Source organism: Pantherophis guttatus, chromosome 7, assembly GCF_059756535.1.
Source record: "Pantherophis guttatus breed Tessera chromosome 7, ASM5975653v1, whole genome shotgun sequence".
NCBI lineage: Eukaryota > Metazoa > Chordata > Lepidosauria > Squamata > Colubridae > Pantherophis > Pantherophis guttatus.
The window spans coordinates 26,030,791-26,046,806 of record NC_142069.1 but is presented as its reverse complement, the minus strand read 5'-3'; the positions used below and the strand labels follow the sequence as shown (position 1 = coordinate 26,046,806).

Below are 16,016 nucleotides of genomic sequence, written 5' to 3'. Positions count from 1 at the left end.
AGGCACCCCTTTATTTCCGTCCAGCGGTCGCCCCAGTTTTTGCAGCGTTGCTCCAGTTATCCTAAATCAGGGGTGGGCAATTGTGGTTCTTTTACAACCTGTGACTTCAACTCCCAGAATTCCTGAGACAGCCAAGTTGTAAAAGAGCCACAATTGCCCACCCCTGTCCTAAATTGAGCCTTTTCGGCCGCCGTACGATTTCTTCTCGGCCCGGCAGAGAATTGGGGCGGAGCCATCTCGGCCTCCGTACTGGCGTAACGTGAACGTGGCCGGGCTTTGCCAGAAAGCACCTGAGGGGGTGGGGAAAGAAACCGTTCTTCTATTCTAGTGATTTCGGAGCGTTTGCTTACTTTTCGCCATGAGCCGAAACTACAACGATGAATTGCAATATTTGGATAAACTGGATAAGAACTGCTGGCGCATCAAGAAAGGATTTGTGCCCAACATGAACGTGAGTTGCTCAGAGGCGTTTTCATCGCTTAAACTTCGTTCTGGAGCCAAATATAATTTTATTTTTTGGAGTTTTTGCCTGGCATGGTCAATGAACAGTCAATGTTTGACAAGATTAATTAGTCAATATCAATAATAAATCAATATCTAGCAAGTAATTAATCAGTAAACAAATTAATGTCAATAACTAATCAGTAACACTAATTTTTCAATATGATAGTCAATTAATGCTGCACTAATCACATATAATATAATGAATAGCTAAAAGCTGCCCCGAGTGCCCTTCATCCCTTTGGGCGATCATTCTGCCAGTGCAGAAGATGAAGATGGAAAGGACGAGGGTTCACTTGCTTGGTTCTGCTAGGTTTTCAACCGAGGTAAATAGAGTTTATATATGATTCTAACCTCCTTGCAGCGCATACGATTGCATTTTATTATTTTGTTATAATTGTCAAACGATATGGGTTCAAAAGGATGAAAGGGCGATTGATCATTATAAATAATGCATCTAGAATTGCCCGTTTCCTGCTGGGGAGAAATTTGATCTGTAAGTGTAGCTAATCAGAGTAATCGATTGTGCTATTGATGGTTTCTCTTAAAAGTGGATTATTTACTTGATTCAAAATATTGACATTTCTGGTTATTTAGGAAGCTTCAGCCCAAGAATAGAATAGAATGGAATAGGAATAGGGAATTAGGAAGGAATTAGGAAAATAGAGTAGAGTAGAGTAGAGTAGAGTAAGGGGAAGGGGAGAGGAGAGGAGAGGATTGAATTTTTTATTGGCCAAGTGTGATAGGATACACAAGGAATTTGCCTTGGTGCATATGCTCTCAGTGTACATAAAAGAAAAGAATCAAGTAAACAATACCCCAATCAAGAAACTGCCAAAGAGCCATCATAAACAGCCCAACCAAAGAAACTCTTAAGAATACCCTCACCCACACAGACAAAGCAAGTCGCCAGAATATAAACTGACAGCAAACAGCACTCCTTACTAGCCCTGATGATGTTACCTAGTTTGGGTAATGAAACGTCTGCAAGAAAACTAGCTCAGAGAGCACCAAGGACCTCTCATTAGGAAGCTATCTCAAAGCCAGCTATCTCCAACCTCTATGGCACTAGGGACAGGTTTTGTGGAAGACAGTTTTTCCACAGACCAGGAACTGGGGGGAGGGGAGGGAGAATGGTTTCAGGTGAAACCTAGATCCCATGCATGCACAGATGAAGCTTTCCTCGCTCACCCGCTGCTTGTGTGGTCCAGTTCCCAACAGAACGTGGCCCACTACCGGTCCACGACCCAGAGGTTGGGGGAACCCTGCTCTAATAAATTATTTTCAGCATCTAAATCTTTTACTGGAACGTATTTTTAAAATGTTTAAAAATTAACATTTAAAACCACAATTATGGAAGCATTGTAGTTTGCATGATACAGTTCTTTGCCAATATTTGTTTAAATGGTGACTCCTACTTCTGAATATGTGGTCCATTTTCTAATTTTCTTCTTTTTGTCTCTAGGTGGAGGGTGTGTTTTATGTGAATGATCCTTTGGAGAAGTTGATGTTTGAAGAACTAAGAAATGCATGCCGAGGTGGAGGTAAGTTTGAGTTTTCAATTGTCTGTTTGAATCTCCTTGTTTCCTTATGCCTCCAATATTTGTCTGCTTTAAAACTGTCACATATTCAACAAATATACCTAGAAATCCAGTAGAGCTTCTTCTATGTTTAGTTATCATAAATATGGTTAATTAAAAGCATTTAGAAGACTGATAGTAAGCCTTATTTTGATCCTCAATAGTCTGGATAAACACATTTTTAAAAAGGCCTTGGTTTATGAAGGATCGTTGGTTGGGCATGAGAAAATAACCATTTGTTCTTTAGTTCTACTTGCTTAAATGTAAAGACACGTACCCTTTAAATTCCAATTTTGAATTGATACAGTCTAACTCATGTTTCATAATATTTTCATTTTCTATAGGCCTAGCATGTGAAATAAGCCTGTGATTGTAGTTATGGTCCTCTATATGTTTATCTAGGAATAAGCCTTAAATTCATAATTCATAGTTCTGAGGAAATGTTAAGAGAGTAGCACTGTTCTTTGTCCTTAAAATGTTAACTCTGAATTACATTTTCATATGAAACAGGAAATTAGTTCCTACCTTTTTTTTTTAGGTGCTGGTGGCTTTCTTCCAGCCATGAAACAAATTGGAAATGTAGCTGCATTACCTGGTATTGTTCATGTGAGTCCTTGTTATTTTAAATCCAGAATAAAACCATCATAGGAAGACTTTACTATGGATTCTTCTATGTAATAAAGTGTTACAAGAATAGTAGAACTATTGCTTCAAATAGAAATAAGAATGATTTCCAATAGGAAAGAATATATGTAGTTCAGGGTTGAACTGTGAAGCCTTTAGTGCTTCTGAACTTTGTTTACTTGCAGATATTTAATTATCCAAGTAGGTACCATCATCAGTGCAAGGATTTGGATAACGAAACATCTGCAAGCAAACAACCAAGTTCAGAATTACTAAGGACTCCACAATAAGAATACTGTCAGACTTCCCTATCCTAACAGTTTCTTGATGTGTAAATTCAGATATTCAAGGGTATGATGAAAATAGAGGGCTTACATTTGCCATTAATTTTTTAAATTAAATGAGATATTTATTTGCAATTTGTCAGTTTGACTATAATGACGAACTTGATATAAATGTTGAAACCTCTGCTTTTGGATGCTGTACAATGGCAATGTGACTGGCCTAGCTCCACTTCATAGCATAGGAATATCATTCATATTTAAGCTGTTATTGATTGCCTTTCTTCCGCCCCCACCCTTTTTTTTCTTTTTTAACCTAAATTATATTTCAGCGATCTATTGGACTTCCTGATGTTCATTCAGGGTATGGCTTTGCTATTGGCAATATGGCAGCCTTTGATATGAGTGATCCAGAAGCAGTAGTTTCACCAGGTATGGACAGCTATAGTTGGTGTCTGTGTGGAAAGAGAACTTTTAGGTATCTCCAAATATGTGATAAATGTGTCAGGCTCCAATTCAAAAGACAGCTATACAGAGATATTGTTAACCACTCAATGTAAGTAACAGGTGACTGATGATATGTTCTGTAGTATGTTACATTTTCAGCTGTTAGGCAGTTTTAGTTTGAAGGCCAAAAAGACTTAATTATCCAAACAATTTACCTGGTACAGATGCCATATTTTTATTCTGAGCTGACCTGAAGAAACAGGTGGTAATTTTTCCAGTATACATATGCTGGCCAAAGCAAAATGCTGTCATTGATTTTTTTTTGAGGACAGTGTCTGTTTATTAGATTTATCTTAAAATAACAAGTGCTTGTATTGCAACATTCAATGTTAAGCTGAAATAACTTTTATGAAGTGTGATTATGGAAGATAAATATGTGGATGACCTATGATGAAGTGTAACATTTCAGTATGTTTACCCTGAAATTAATGCAGAATAGTTATGTTCTTTCCATGTAATACAAATATAGCTCTTAGTCTTATATACCGCTTCATAGTGCTTTACAATTTAAGCGGTTTATAGAAGTCAGCATATTGTCCCCAACAATCTGGGTCCTCATTTTACCGAACTCGGAAGGATGGAAGGCTGAGTCAACCTTAAACCAGTGACAATCCAACTGTTGGCATTAGGCAGAATGAGCCTGCAGTGCTGCATTCTAACCACTGCACCATCATGGCTCTTTATTATGATAAAGAAATATTATATACCAAACTATATAAAGTATACTGGATGTAATTAATTATAGCTGCGACGAAAATGCAGTTGATTGCAATGATGACTTCTGAGTTTCCTGAGTTCAGAAAATTTAATAATTGAGTATTTTGAGTTCATAATATTAGCAATTGCACAAAATGACTTGTTGAGCTAAGTTTTAAAAGGTATGTTCTGGTTACTCACACAGGAGGTGTAGGGTTTGACATTAACTGTGGTGTTCGATTACTGAGGACCAACCTTGATGAGTGTGATGTCCAGCCAGTGAAGGAGCAGCTTGCACAATCCATGTTTGACCATATTCCTGTAGGGGTGGGATCCAAGGGCGTCATCCCCATGAATGCCAAGTAAGAGCAATTTTTTAAAATTTTCTCGAATGTCAGTATTATTGCTTCATTTTTGAAGGGAAAGGTATCAGAAGTACAGTAACAATCATAAAAATGCCAGATTGTTTTCCAGTTATTGCTACATAACTGCTGGAAAGCTTTGCTAAGGTTAATCATCATATATCTAGAGGAATTTTATTTCCATAATTCCATTTTAACCGGGAATTATATTTATGCAATTATATTTATTGCTGAGCACACTGTAAGCCGCCCTGAGTCTCCGGAGAAGGGCAGCATATAAATCAAATTAAAAACAAACAAACAAACAAAAAAAAACCTGGAGGGCATCCAGATCTGTTATCTTCACTTTTTACGCTTTGCTGGCATCCTACCATAAAATGCAAGGAGGGAGGGAGGGAAGGTCATGGGAATGTGAAGAAAACAATGGTGGAAGGAGGAGAGAGCTTTGGCAGAAATCAGAGGTGCCAAGCCAAAGAAAACCAGCCTTCAAGGACACCTGATTTGGGAACAGAATGCAAAACTGCATCGAGTGGTGCCAAACAACCAAGCATGCTATTCAACACTGATGGTCAAAGGGGGGAGGGCCATGCAAAGGGAAAAAGTGTAACCTTTGCGCGGGAATATTCAGATCTGGCCTTACTTTCACTGCAACCACTTAACTTTAGCATGAGAACCTATCACTTCAACCAAATGGAATCGAGGGTCTTTTTTACCTGAAGATCTGAGTTGGGGCAGGCCTGACATAGGAAGACATCAGGGAACTTTTTAAAAAATTATATGTGGGGACTGGGACCAATTAGAACAGCCCAGGCTAATGCACCAAAACATGCCATCATGTTTAAATTGACACATCCCTGTTGTTTTTCCTCGAAGTTCATTATCTTCTCTAGAGCCTGTCCTATGCTTGCTAAATCTTTGCATATTTGCTGTATTGCAGCCCTTTTGCCCATGTAAGGTGAGGAGAAAGGAAACTTTCCAATTTATCTAGGCTGTTTTTTTGTTTGTTTGTTTGTTTGTTTGCATTGTGATAACGATAATTCTGGATTTAGTCACTATTTTCTTTATAGAAGAAAAGGAAAATGAACCTCACTTATTTGAAAGAGTATTTTACATAGAGGTCTATGTTCTAATTTCAAACTTTGCTAATGAATGCTTGATTTAAAAGATTTACATAGCCACCCACCTTTCAGAACACAATTTTGGGTGGGTCACAATGATAAAGCAAAAACAAAAAAACAGAACATTAATCATCTAATCCACCATATCAGTGCATCAAACTATGCAATCCTCAGGCTCTAACTTTATCCTTTCCCAGAATCGGGGAGAAAATGTGTAGCTCTTTTCAGGTTTTGGGAAAGCTAAAAGTTGGAGGGACCTGCCAGATCCCAAGGAAAAGGTTGTTCCACAGTGCAGGGCTTTCTATGGAAAAGGGATGCTTTCTACTACTCACTAGATGACAACACGTGAGCAGTGGAACCTGGAAAGTATTTATACTCTGAGTAATGTGATAATTGTGAACTAAGATGTAGGAGTGAGTCTGTGGTAACTTTCATTCTGTATTTGTCTGTGGTCTCCTAATTGGCATGTCTTTCATCCCCAGGGATCTGGAGGAAGCTTTAGAGATGGGGGTAGACTGGTCCTTACGAGAGGGCTATGCCTGGGCTGAGGATAAAGAACATTGCGAAGAATATGGGAGGATGTTGCAGGCAGATCCAAATAAAGTGTCGGCAAGAGCTAAGAAAAGGGGTTTACCTCAGGTAATCAGACTGTAGATATAATTTTGGGTGATCATTTAATGCTAATTTTAATTTAATTTTAATTTAATCAAGTTGATTTTAATAGTATTAAAGCACACCAGAACAATATCCAGAGATTTGCTTAGCTGATGTCATGGTTCAAAAGGTTACTCATCAATCTTTGGTTTTCACATATCATGCTCTGTGACTCACTCAGTAAGTGTCCATGGCTGAGGGTGGAGTTAGACCTGGCTCTCTGCAGCCCTAGTCCAGCAGCTGTAACTATAGCACCACCCTGGCTCTTGCATTGATTAAGGAGGACTTCACTTTGTTGTAATGAAATTTCACCTTTTGATTGATTAGCCTTAAATATTGCCTTTTATTTTTGTTTGATTTGGTGAGTCAGTATTAACTGATTTTTTAAAAAATTTACATCTGATCTAATGTTTTGATTTTAGTCTAATACTCTTTAGGAAACATACATTCTAAAAGGAGCTTAACAGTTCAGAAAATGAATTTTTTCCCTTAACATCTGGAATGTGAAAGTAATCACCTTAATGTCCATTAATAAAATGAATGGATGTAAGATTGCATTAATTTTCCAGAGTTTCTAATAAAAATCACAAATCTTTCATTTTTCATGTTGGGAAAAACTAAGTTCTCCTATTCTGTTTAACAGCTGGGGACTTTGGGAGCAGGAAACCACTATGCTGAGATACAGGTTGTGGATGACATTTATAATGAATATGCTGCCCGAAAGATGGGTATAGACCATAAGGGACAAATATGTGTGATGATCCACAGTGGGAGCAGAGGCCTAGGCCACCAAGTAGCTACAGGTAGGTGGCTAATGCCCTTTTTTGTTCTGGGAATTAAATGTGACTATCCAGCGTAATATTAGAGCTAGTTTCTATAGCACAATCTGTATGTGGGAAAAATACACTATCTTTATGCAATTAATTTATATGTATGGAATCTAAAATTATATTTTAAGTTCTAGACCTACTGATCCAGATCACTATTTCTGAATTTATTTGGTCCTATTTTTACAGATGCCTTAGTAGCTATGGAAAAAGCAATGAAACGGGACAAGATCATAGTCAATGACCGCCAATTGGCATGTGCTAGGATAGCTTCTCAGGAGGGCCAAGATTATTTGAAAGGGATGGCAGCAGCTGGAAACTACGCGTGGGTCAATCGTTCCTCCATGACTTTTCTTACTAGACAGGTAAGAGGGGACAGCAGTAGCTCAGTATTTTTACCTCGTCAGGTATAACTGGTTAGGATAAGGAAATTGAGCTCCGGCTAAGATATTCTTCCCAACCTGATGTTCTCCAGATGTGTTTTGATGGTGGATGACATGGACTTCAGTCCCAGAATAACTGGAAAGCATGGATTCGTGAAATTGGTCTGTGATATATCTATCTTGAAAGAAATACAGGTAGTCCTTACTTACTGACTGCCTTGTTTAGTGACCATTCAAAGTTGTAATGGTGCCAAAAATAGCTTTGCAATCAATTCTTGCATTTACGACCATCGCAGCATTTGGTACTTTGCAACTGGTGCACATTTACAACTGTTGCAGCATCCTGCAGTCATTACCATTTGTGTGCTTCTTAATTGGCTTGTGCCAAGCAGAATTCAGAAGGTAGAAGTAAAATCATAAGTCACCGTTGTTGATTCATTGCTTAGCAACCATGTTCCTAGTCCCAGTCAGTGCTACTTGTATATGAGTGCAAACAAACTCAGTTGCATTCTGCTTCAAGACACCAGACTAACAATTTCAGAAGTATTAAATTTATTTAAGAGATAAATTTGAGATTCAGTTTCCAATACATTGGCTCCCAGATTGGATCTCCCCATGGTATGAACACATTTGGCTTCCGTTTCTAAACATTAAGCGTCGGCTGAGCTTTTAATTAATTATAGCCTTTTTCTCCAAAATTGACTTGCCCTAAATTTGGGTCATACTGTCTAGATCTTTAGGGTTGAAAGCCAATTCACTTTAGTTCATTAAGATTTTAGATCATGCCTATTTTGTGCATTGGTGGAGCAGTGCTCCAAATAGTTGCTCACAGTGCATATGAATAGCTTTGCCATAAATAATGGCCATTTTCTGCTTTGAAAAAAAACAGGCTTGGCCTGTTTTTCAAATTGAAGGATTTTGCAATCTTGAGCAGCAAGGCAACATTCAGAAAAAGGTTTTTTAATGCATCCGCTGAACTATATACTCCATTCCAGCCAAAGTCTGAAGTACTTTTTACCAATATAATTGTCTTTTCACGTTCCCCGTTAGTCAATTTAGAGAATGTCTCTCAAGTACAGTTACACAAGATTTGCTGTTAAAATCTGTTCTTAGAATGCTGGAAGCTTGAGATAAACCGATTGTTAGAGAAAGAATTGCAGATAATTGTAACTAAAATTCCAGTTTCAGTAAACAATTTCAGCTCTAGTCCCCCTTCCCATATATGCCAATCCCTCAAAACATATTATTAGAATTACCTTGTGTACCTGTATTGTTTTCTAGGCATTTGCTAAAGTCTTCAACACCACCCCTGATGATCTGGACATGCATGTAATCTACGATGTATCTCACAACATTGCAAAAGTAGAACAACACGTGGTAGATGGAAAAGAACGGACCCTGTTGGTGCATAGGAAAGGATCAACCAGAGCATTCCCTCCTCACCACCCTCTTATAGCTGTCGATTTCCAAGTAGGAACTTCTGAGATTTCTCTTTTGTTAGCATTCATGAGCTGTCATTTTCCTTTGAATCCTTGGTGGAGTTTTTCACTTAATTGACTTCATAGCCTAATCTGATTTCACAAATATATTACAAATATATTCACAAATATATCCTCTTTTGTAAATTAGTTTAGAGTAGAAAGTGTAAGTTAGCTGATTCTGATAAAAATGTATACCAGCTGTATTTCATCAACATTTATTTTTACTGATTGATAATAATTTGCACCCATTCCAGCATAACTCTAATACTGATTGTATTTGTGTCTCCAGCTGACTGGCCAGCCAGTGTTGATCGGTGGAACAATGGGAACTTGCAGTTACGTCCTTACTGGTACTGAACAAGGCATGACTGAAACCTTTGGAACCACCTGCCATGGAGCAGTGAGTAGGAAACCACTTGCTTTATTCCAAATCATGGACTTTTTGCTTCATACTTCTGTACATTTGGATAATATGCTAACCAAAATAAAACTGCAGTTATTTTGGCAAGAGGAATGGGGTCACAAATCTATGACTGCTGTGGGATCAAATGATGCAGAGAGATTATAGTAATTTAGAAATGCAGGCAATGTAGTATAGAATGCCCAGGATGATTTAGATGGTGTATGTATTTAATTTATTCAATCCCAAATCTAAGCTGACTCTGGATAATGTACAATTAAAGCAAACGGGAGGGAAGGAAGAATCGCCTAACTATATCCACACTCTGCATAATATTTGGTAGGGACCCCCGCCAGCCTAATCAAAGGCCTGGAAAAACAGCCAGATTTGTAGATTTTCCAGAATACTATCCGGGTGGCACCCACACAAATAGCAGAGGAGATCTCATGCCAGAAGGCAGGGAAGGCATGCTTCCTGGATGCTGATAGATGACATAATTAGTAAAGGAACCCTGAGCATGCTAATCCTGTTAGATCAAGCAAGCCAGTCCGATACTATAGAAAATAGTTGGTGCTTCAAATAACCAGGCTCTATAGCAATAGCAATTAGACTTATATATCACTTCATAGTGCTTTATAGCGCTCTAAGCAGTTTATAGAGTCAGCATATTGCCCCCAACAATCTAGGTTCTCATTTCACTGATCTCAGAAGGATGGAAAGCTGAGTCAACCTTGAGCTGGTCAGAATCAAACTCCTGGCAGTGAGCAGAGTTAACTTGCAATACTTTATTCTAACCACTGCGCCACCACAACACTAAAAATAATAGCATTTTATAGGTCATATCTTCAGTTGCACCCAGAAGAGTACTGGAAACAAATACAGATTTACAAAGTATTAAATGGGCATACCAAGAGATGCCCATCACTGCTCTGACTCCTGTATTCTTGACCAGTTAAGTTCCAAGTGGTCTTCAAAGTAAACCCCATGTAGAGTACATTGCAGTAGTTGATCCATGAAGTGACTAGAACATGAGTGTCTCAATTACAAATCAAATTCCTGGCTGTTTTAATTAGGATCCAGCAATCAGGTGGCTGAAAGTAACCGCATTGAGAACCTGTCCACTTCCTCAAGATTTACTGACTCAAACTCATAATACATCACAAGACCTGAGTCCTAGGCACCTTGGTTGGACCTGGCCAGTCAAGGTCCAAGGTGGAGCACATCTAAGCAACTGTCCTTATATATGTATGTGTGTATTAGAAAACTTTAAGAAATTCAAGAATCTTAAGAGTCTGTTCTCTTTATTCTAATATATGACCAAGGCCACATGTAACTGCTTTCTTCATTCACAATGACAATGTTTGCTTCAATTGAAGACTGGTACTTAAAGAAACATATTATTCTACAGGGCCGTGCATTGTCCCGTGCCAAATCGCGACGTAACTTGGATTTCCAGGATGTGTTGGACAAGTTGGCAGATATGGGGATTGCGATCCGTGTTGCATCTCCAAAACTAGTCATGGAAGAAGTGAGAGTTCTTTTAATCTTTCTCTGGACAATTTTATTTCTTGGGTGGATTTCTTTTCACAGCAAAGTATTAGCATCTCTTATCAGAAGAAAAAAAATACAGTTGATCAGAATCTACCAAATTAAATGCCCTAATTTCTGCCTGGAAAGGGTTTCCTTTTTCCTTTCTGATTTGGATAAATTGTTTTCTCTTAACACCTCAAAGCATATCATTTCCTTTTTTTATCTCCTTTTTTCCTAGGCACCTGAATCTTATAAGAATGTGACAGATGTGGTTAACACCTGCCATGCAGCTGGCATCAGCAAGAAAGCGATTAAACTGAGGCCCATTGCAGTAATCAAAGGGTAAAGAAGCCATTCACAGAAACTGACAGAACCTCTTACTCAGACTACTCGTTAATTATGTTTCAATCCAGATGGAAACTCTGATTGACAAACTGTTTGTTAGAAGTCTTGGACTTAAAAAATATGGTACAAGAAAGGATAAACCAAGATGTGGTTGCTCTTTTGAACTAATGGCAAGTTGTCTGAAGCTGACTGAGTTTCTTTAAGGGAAAAATGTGGAACAGTTTTTCAGAAGATTATCTGATCCTAATAAATGGTTTGTTCTGCCTATAATGAAATTTCTGATCACTGCTAATTTGATAGCCATCTTTTTCAAGAAGATTGATTTTGGTGGATTTCTGCCCCCTAACTTTAGTTGTTTGTCTCTAATAAAGACTTAGACTCCCAAAGTAATAATATAAAACATCTGATGAATTTATTTGTTAGCATGGCAATTTTGACCAATACATTAAGCCTGACTAAACTAGTAATCTGTAGGATGTAGCAAAATTTGCAGATATTCTTACTGGAGAAGTCCGTGACTCAGCAGTTTCTTCTGAGATGTTTTTGATTAGGCAAAGATAAGTTGCATCCCCACTACTCGACCGGGGGGGGGGGGGTACTTTAGGAGCAGTTGATTCTGTGCACATCTCATGCCAGTAATGTCCCTGATCTGAAGCTTTACCTGTACTTTAGTGGAGGAACAATACTACTTTCTTGAAAAGAAACCAACTTTCCATTGAAGACATAGTTTTTAAGCCATTCATATCTAGAACAGACATAATATCATAGCTCTTGATAAAGAGCTATGGTGGCGCAGTAGTTAGAATGCAATATTGCAGGCTAATTCTGCTGACTTCCAGCAGTTTGATTCTCACCGGCTCAAGGTTGACTTCCATCCTTCCGAGGTTGGTAAAATGAGGACCCAGGGTGTTGGGGGAAATACGCTGACTCTGTAAACCGCTTAAAGAGGGCTGTAAAACACTGTTAAGCGGTATATAAGCCTAAGTGCTATTGCTGTTGCTGTCCTCCAAGCTGTCATTAAAAATACAAGAACTTGGTTTTTTGTTGCATCTTCTTACACTGACTAAATAGACGGTGTAGAGAGAAAGCAATATCAATTTACTTCTTAAAATGGCAAACTGGAAATCATATTGATTTTTACTGTTTTTGACTTTACTTCTATCTTATAAATTTAAATGGCTGCTTATTTACGTTTTGTTTTGTTTTTTATTCTCCAAGACTTTCTCTTCAAAATCTTTTTCCAGATCTCGAAACTTTCTAAATATTTAAAGCTGCAGGGAAGTAATTGCAACATTTCACAACTTACCTTTCATTTAAAGACAATCAGAATTATATGTAATTTAGGAGTAAAACAGATGTTCTGAAATACTGTGGTGAGATGGTATTGCTGCTACTCTGCGGTACAAGTAATTTAATTTGAACTTTACAAATAATCTCTAGTAGTCCTAAATTCAGTTTGTTTGGACTAAGCTGTGTTGATTTTACAGAACTCATATTAAGTTCTTCTGCTTCATTGTAAAATGTGTTACAATGTATATCAGAGTGCCACCAGTAGAGGGCAGCTTAATAAAGATAAACTGAAAGAAATGGCACTAATAGAAGTTTGAAAGAAACCCTGGATAAAGAGTGCAGCATGGCCTTTATGTATTCTTTTGAAAAGATTAGTAAACTGATGTCAGTAGTAGTTTGGAATTAACAAGCCCAATAAACTAAAGCTTAAACATAGGATAAAACAGATAATAGTTTGTAGAAGCTATATAAGCTATAGTCTTTGGCCCCCACTGAAAGGGCTCGCAATCTGGGAGTCCTCCTGGATAGGCAGCTGTCTTTGGAGGAACATCTAACGGCTGTTACCAGGGGGACCTTTTATCAGGTTCGCCTGATTCGCCAGTTGCGGCCCTTTCTTGATCGGGATTCCTTGTGCACAGTCACTCATGCCCTCGTCACCTCTCGCCTTGACTACTGCAATGCTCTCTACATGGGGCTCCCCTTGAAGAGCACCCGGAGGCTCCAGCTGGTCCAGAATGCAGCAGCGCGGGTAGTGATGGGAGCAACATGGTGCTCCCATGTAACACCGCTCCTGCGCGAGCTGCACTAGCTCCCGGTGGTCTTCCGGGTGCGCTTCAAGGTGTTGGTTATCACCTTTAAAGCGCTCCATGGCATAGGGCCTAGCTATCTCCGAGACCGCCTGCTGCTACCGACGACCTCCCATCGACCCGTGCGCTCCCACAGAGAGGGCCTCCTCAGGGTGCCATCAGCCAAACAATGTAGGCTGCTGACCCCCAGGGGGAGGGCCTTCTCTGTGGGGGCACCTACCCTCTGGAATCAGCTGCCCCCAGAGATAAGAAGAATCCATGACCTCAATGCCTTCCATCGTTCCCTGAAAACCTATCTTTTTCAGCAAGCCGGGTTGGCTTAGAGGAAATTTTTAGATTCTTTTAATTAGTTTGTGATTCTTAACTTTCGGGCCAAAATTTATATATATTTTTAAATGTTTTAATATTTGTATTCTATGTTTTTTATCTTGGCTGTACACCGCCCTGAGTCCTCAGGGAGAAGGGCGGTATATAAATTGGAAATTAAATTAAATTAAATTAAATTAAATAAAAGCGACTCTTCAGGCTAAGAGCATTTTATTTATTTATTTTATTTTATTTTATTGGATTTCTATACTGCCCTACTCCCGAAGGACTCAGGGCAGTGAACAGCCACAGAATAAAACACATAAATACAAAAATTTAAAATAGAATAAAAACGAATTAAATAATTTGGCTGAGACAAATTTAAAATACCCAATAATTAAAAACAAATTAAAATTTACATTTAAAAGGGGAGAAGTTTTAGGCCAGGCCAGCTTGATGAAATAAGAAAGTCTTGAGCGCGCGACGGAGCATGACTTATGTGTGTTGAATCTCTGTATCTCTTTATGTCATTTTGGCACAAACATAAGATCACATTGTCTTTAGTATCGAGACAGAAAGAGAGAAAACTCGACATTCTAATTACTGACAAAAAAGCTCTCCTACATTTGTGTGAACTCCTTTTCTGTCAAGCCTGCCCCTGTTCAAAAGTCAAGAAAGAGAACCTCAAACTCCATTGATTTAGAGAAGAGGTAGTTTTACTAAGTTTGAAATGATAGCAGCAAAAACAAGGCAAGATCTGATTCAAAATGCTTGAAAGTTACAGATTGAAAGTCATCCCCCCCCACACACACACCCAGGGTCCAGCACTGAGAGTCCAATCAAAGTCCAGTATGATGTTGTGGAAAAGGCAATCTTCAGGTATTTCTCCCATCTGGAGTCTCAGGATAGTTGGCCTTGACAGAGTGTAAATACCTCCCTTCAGCAGCTCCATAATTCATGAGTGCAAACCTCCCTTTCCGTTCTCATGGGGCTATACCAGCTTACTTCCCCATCCCAAATACCCAAGGCCCCCCTACCCATTACTATGGCAGCTGATAGCAAGCTCGCTGAAGAAATGCATGCTGTAGATCCAGCTGACATTTTGTTTATGTGTGCCTTCCAGTATATCTAAAGACAGAATATTGATTTAGCCATCCAGCCTGCTTACCTAATACTGCATCATAAAGGATGAACTACACTATCTGGCTTACAGTATATTAGGAGCAGTTGTACCACTGAAGGAGAATGAAGTGGGTTTTGTTAGTGAATTCACTTGGTTGTGTATGTGTTTTGTACTGAAAAAGACAATTTATTTTTTCATCCTATGTTGAGAGCACATATACACTTCATTCTTAAAGAAAACTTTTTCTAACTGGAATAATTTGTGGTTCTAGTTCTTGCATCAAAGAAAACAAAATATCACTTCTTTTTAGCTAGTTAATACAGTTCACACTTGGTCTTTTGAAATGTCGAGAGCTTGTTGCAAATATCATGGCAACCCTTGGGGAGAAGTGCTGCCTGTCCCCAAAAGCAGTAATGTGGGGCATGAACATTGACAAGGAAGAGGTCCATGGATGCTGTGTTGAGGATCCTGGAGTAAGTTTGCCAATTTCCCTTTTTGCAATTAACTCAGATCATGAATAATGGAAAAATGGAGTCACTGAGAAATAAGTGATAAAGGTTTACAGAAGTACTGAAGCTAATAATGTAATTCTAACATTATTAACTAATGGTGAGCTGGAAAGCATTGCTAATCTACCTGCAAACCCTCAAAGCGAACCCAATTTAATGATTTAGTTCAAGAAATTTCAGGAATTTGAGTTTTATGATATTTTATGTATGCCTGCTACTTCTTTTTTTAACCATAACTTGCTTACTAACTAACTAACTTGCTTGATAACTAAGAACTAGAATTAGTTCAAAACTACTCAGTCTCTCATAATACTGTATGGTATCTTCTAAGTGTTTCTTAACTGTAGTTCTCATAAATTCTTGCCACTATAGTCAAGAGCATCTAGGCCATAACAGGCAAGAACTTCAGAATTCTATATTTTTTTTTACTTTCTATTCCTATATGACCTATCCCACAACTAGTGGTTTTGTTGTTCACTTGAGTGGCAGTGTACAGTCTCATACTCCATCTTGGCAAAGACAGCTGAGCTATTACCTTTGTTCTTTCTCGTATAAACATACATAACTAGCTCCCTGTTCTCTTCAAAGCAATACCCTTCCTCGAGCATGTACTGGCATGTGCATTAAACTTCAGATGGGAGCCTTCTGTTGCAAGAAAGAAAAAGAGACCAGTTTGTAGCTGGTACTTTGCTT

The 16,016-nt window shown here is 38.5% G+C and overlaps 1 protein-coding gene across 1 annotated transcript; it reads left to right on the top strand.

The window, feature by feature from the left end:
• Positions 1-12,475, top strand: RTCB (RNA 2',3'-cyclic phosphate and 5'-OH ligase). Its single transcript, XM_034402679.3, has 12 exons — positions 1-451; positions 1,967-2,045; positions 2,620-2,687; positions 3,319-3,418; positions 4,395-4,551; positions 6,152-6,308; positions 6,967-7,126; positions 7,340-7,515; positions 8,815-9,003; positions 9,304-9,414; positions 10,823-10,942; positions 11,183-12,475. Exons 1-12 carry the CDS (start codon positions 359-361, stop codon positions 11,288-11,290), a joined length of 1,518 nt encoding a protein of 505 aa, XP_034258570.1. The 5' UTR covers positions 1-358; the 3' UTR covers positions 11,291-12,475.
• The last annotated feature ends 3,541 nt before the right edge of the window (positions 12,476-16,016 follow it).

Excerpts from the sequence above, each read along its gene's own strand:
- RTCB (XM_034402679.3), top strand. The coding sequence starts at position 359 with ATGAGCCGAAACTACAACGATGAATTGCAATATTTGGATAAACTGGAT. Across the intron at positions 7,516-8,814 it reads TGACTTTTCTTACTAGACAG|GCATTTGCTAAAGTCTTCAA; the intron begins GTAAGAGGGGAC and ends ATTGTTTTCTAG. Across the intron at positions 9,004-9,303 it reads TTATAGCTGTCGATTTCCAA|CTGACTGGCCAGCCAGTGTT; the intron begins GTAGGAACTTCT and ends TTGTGTCTCCAG.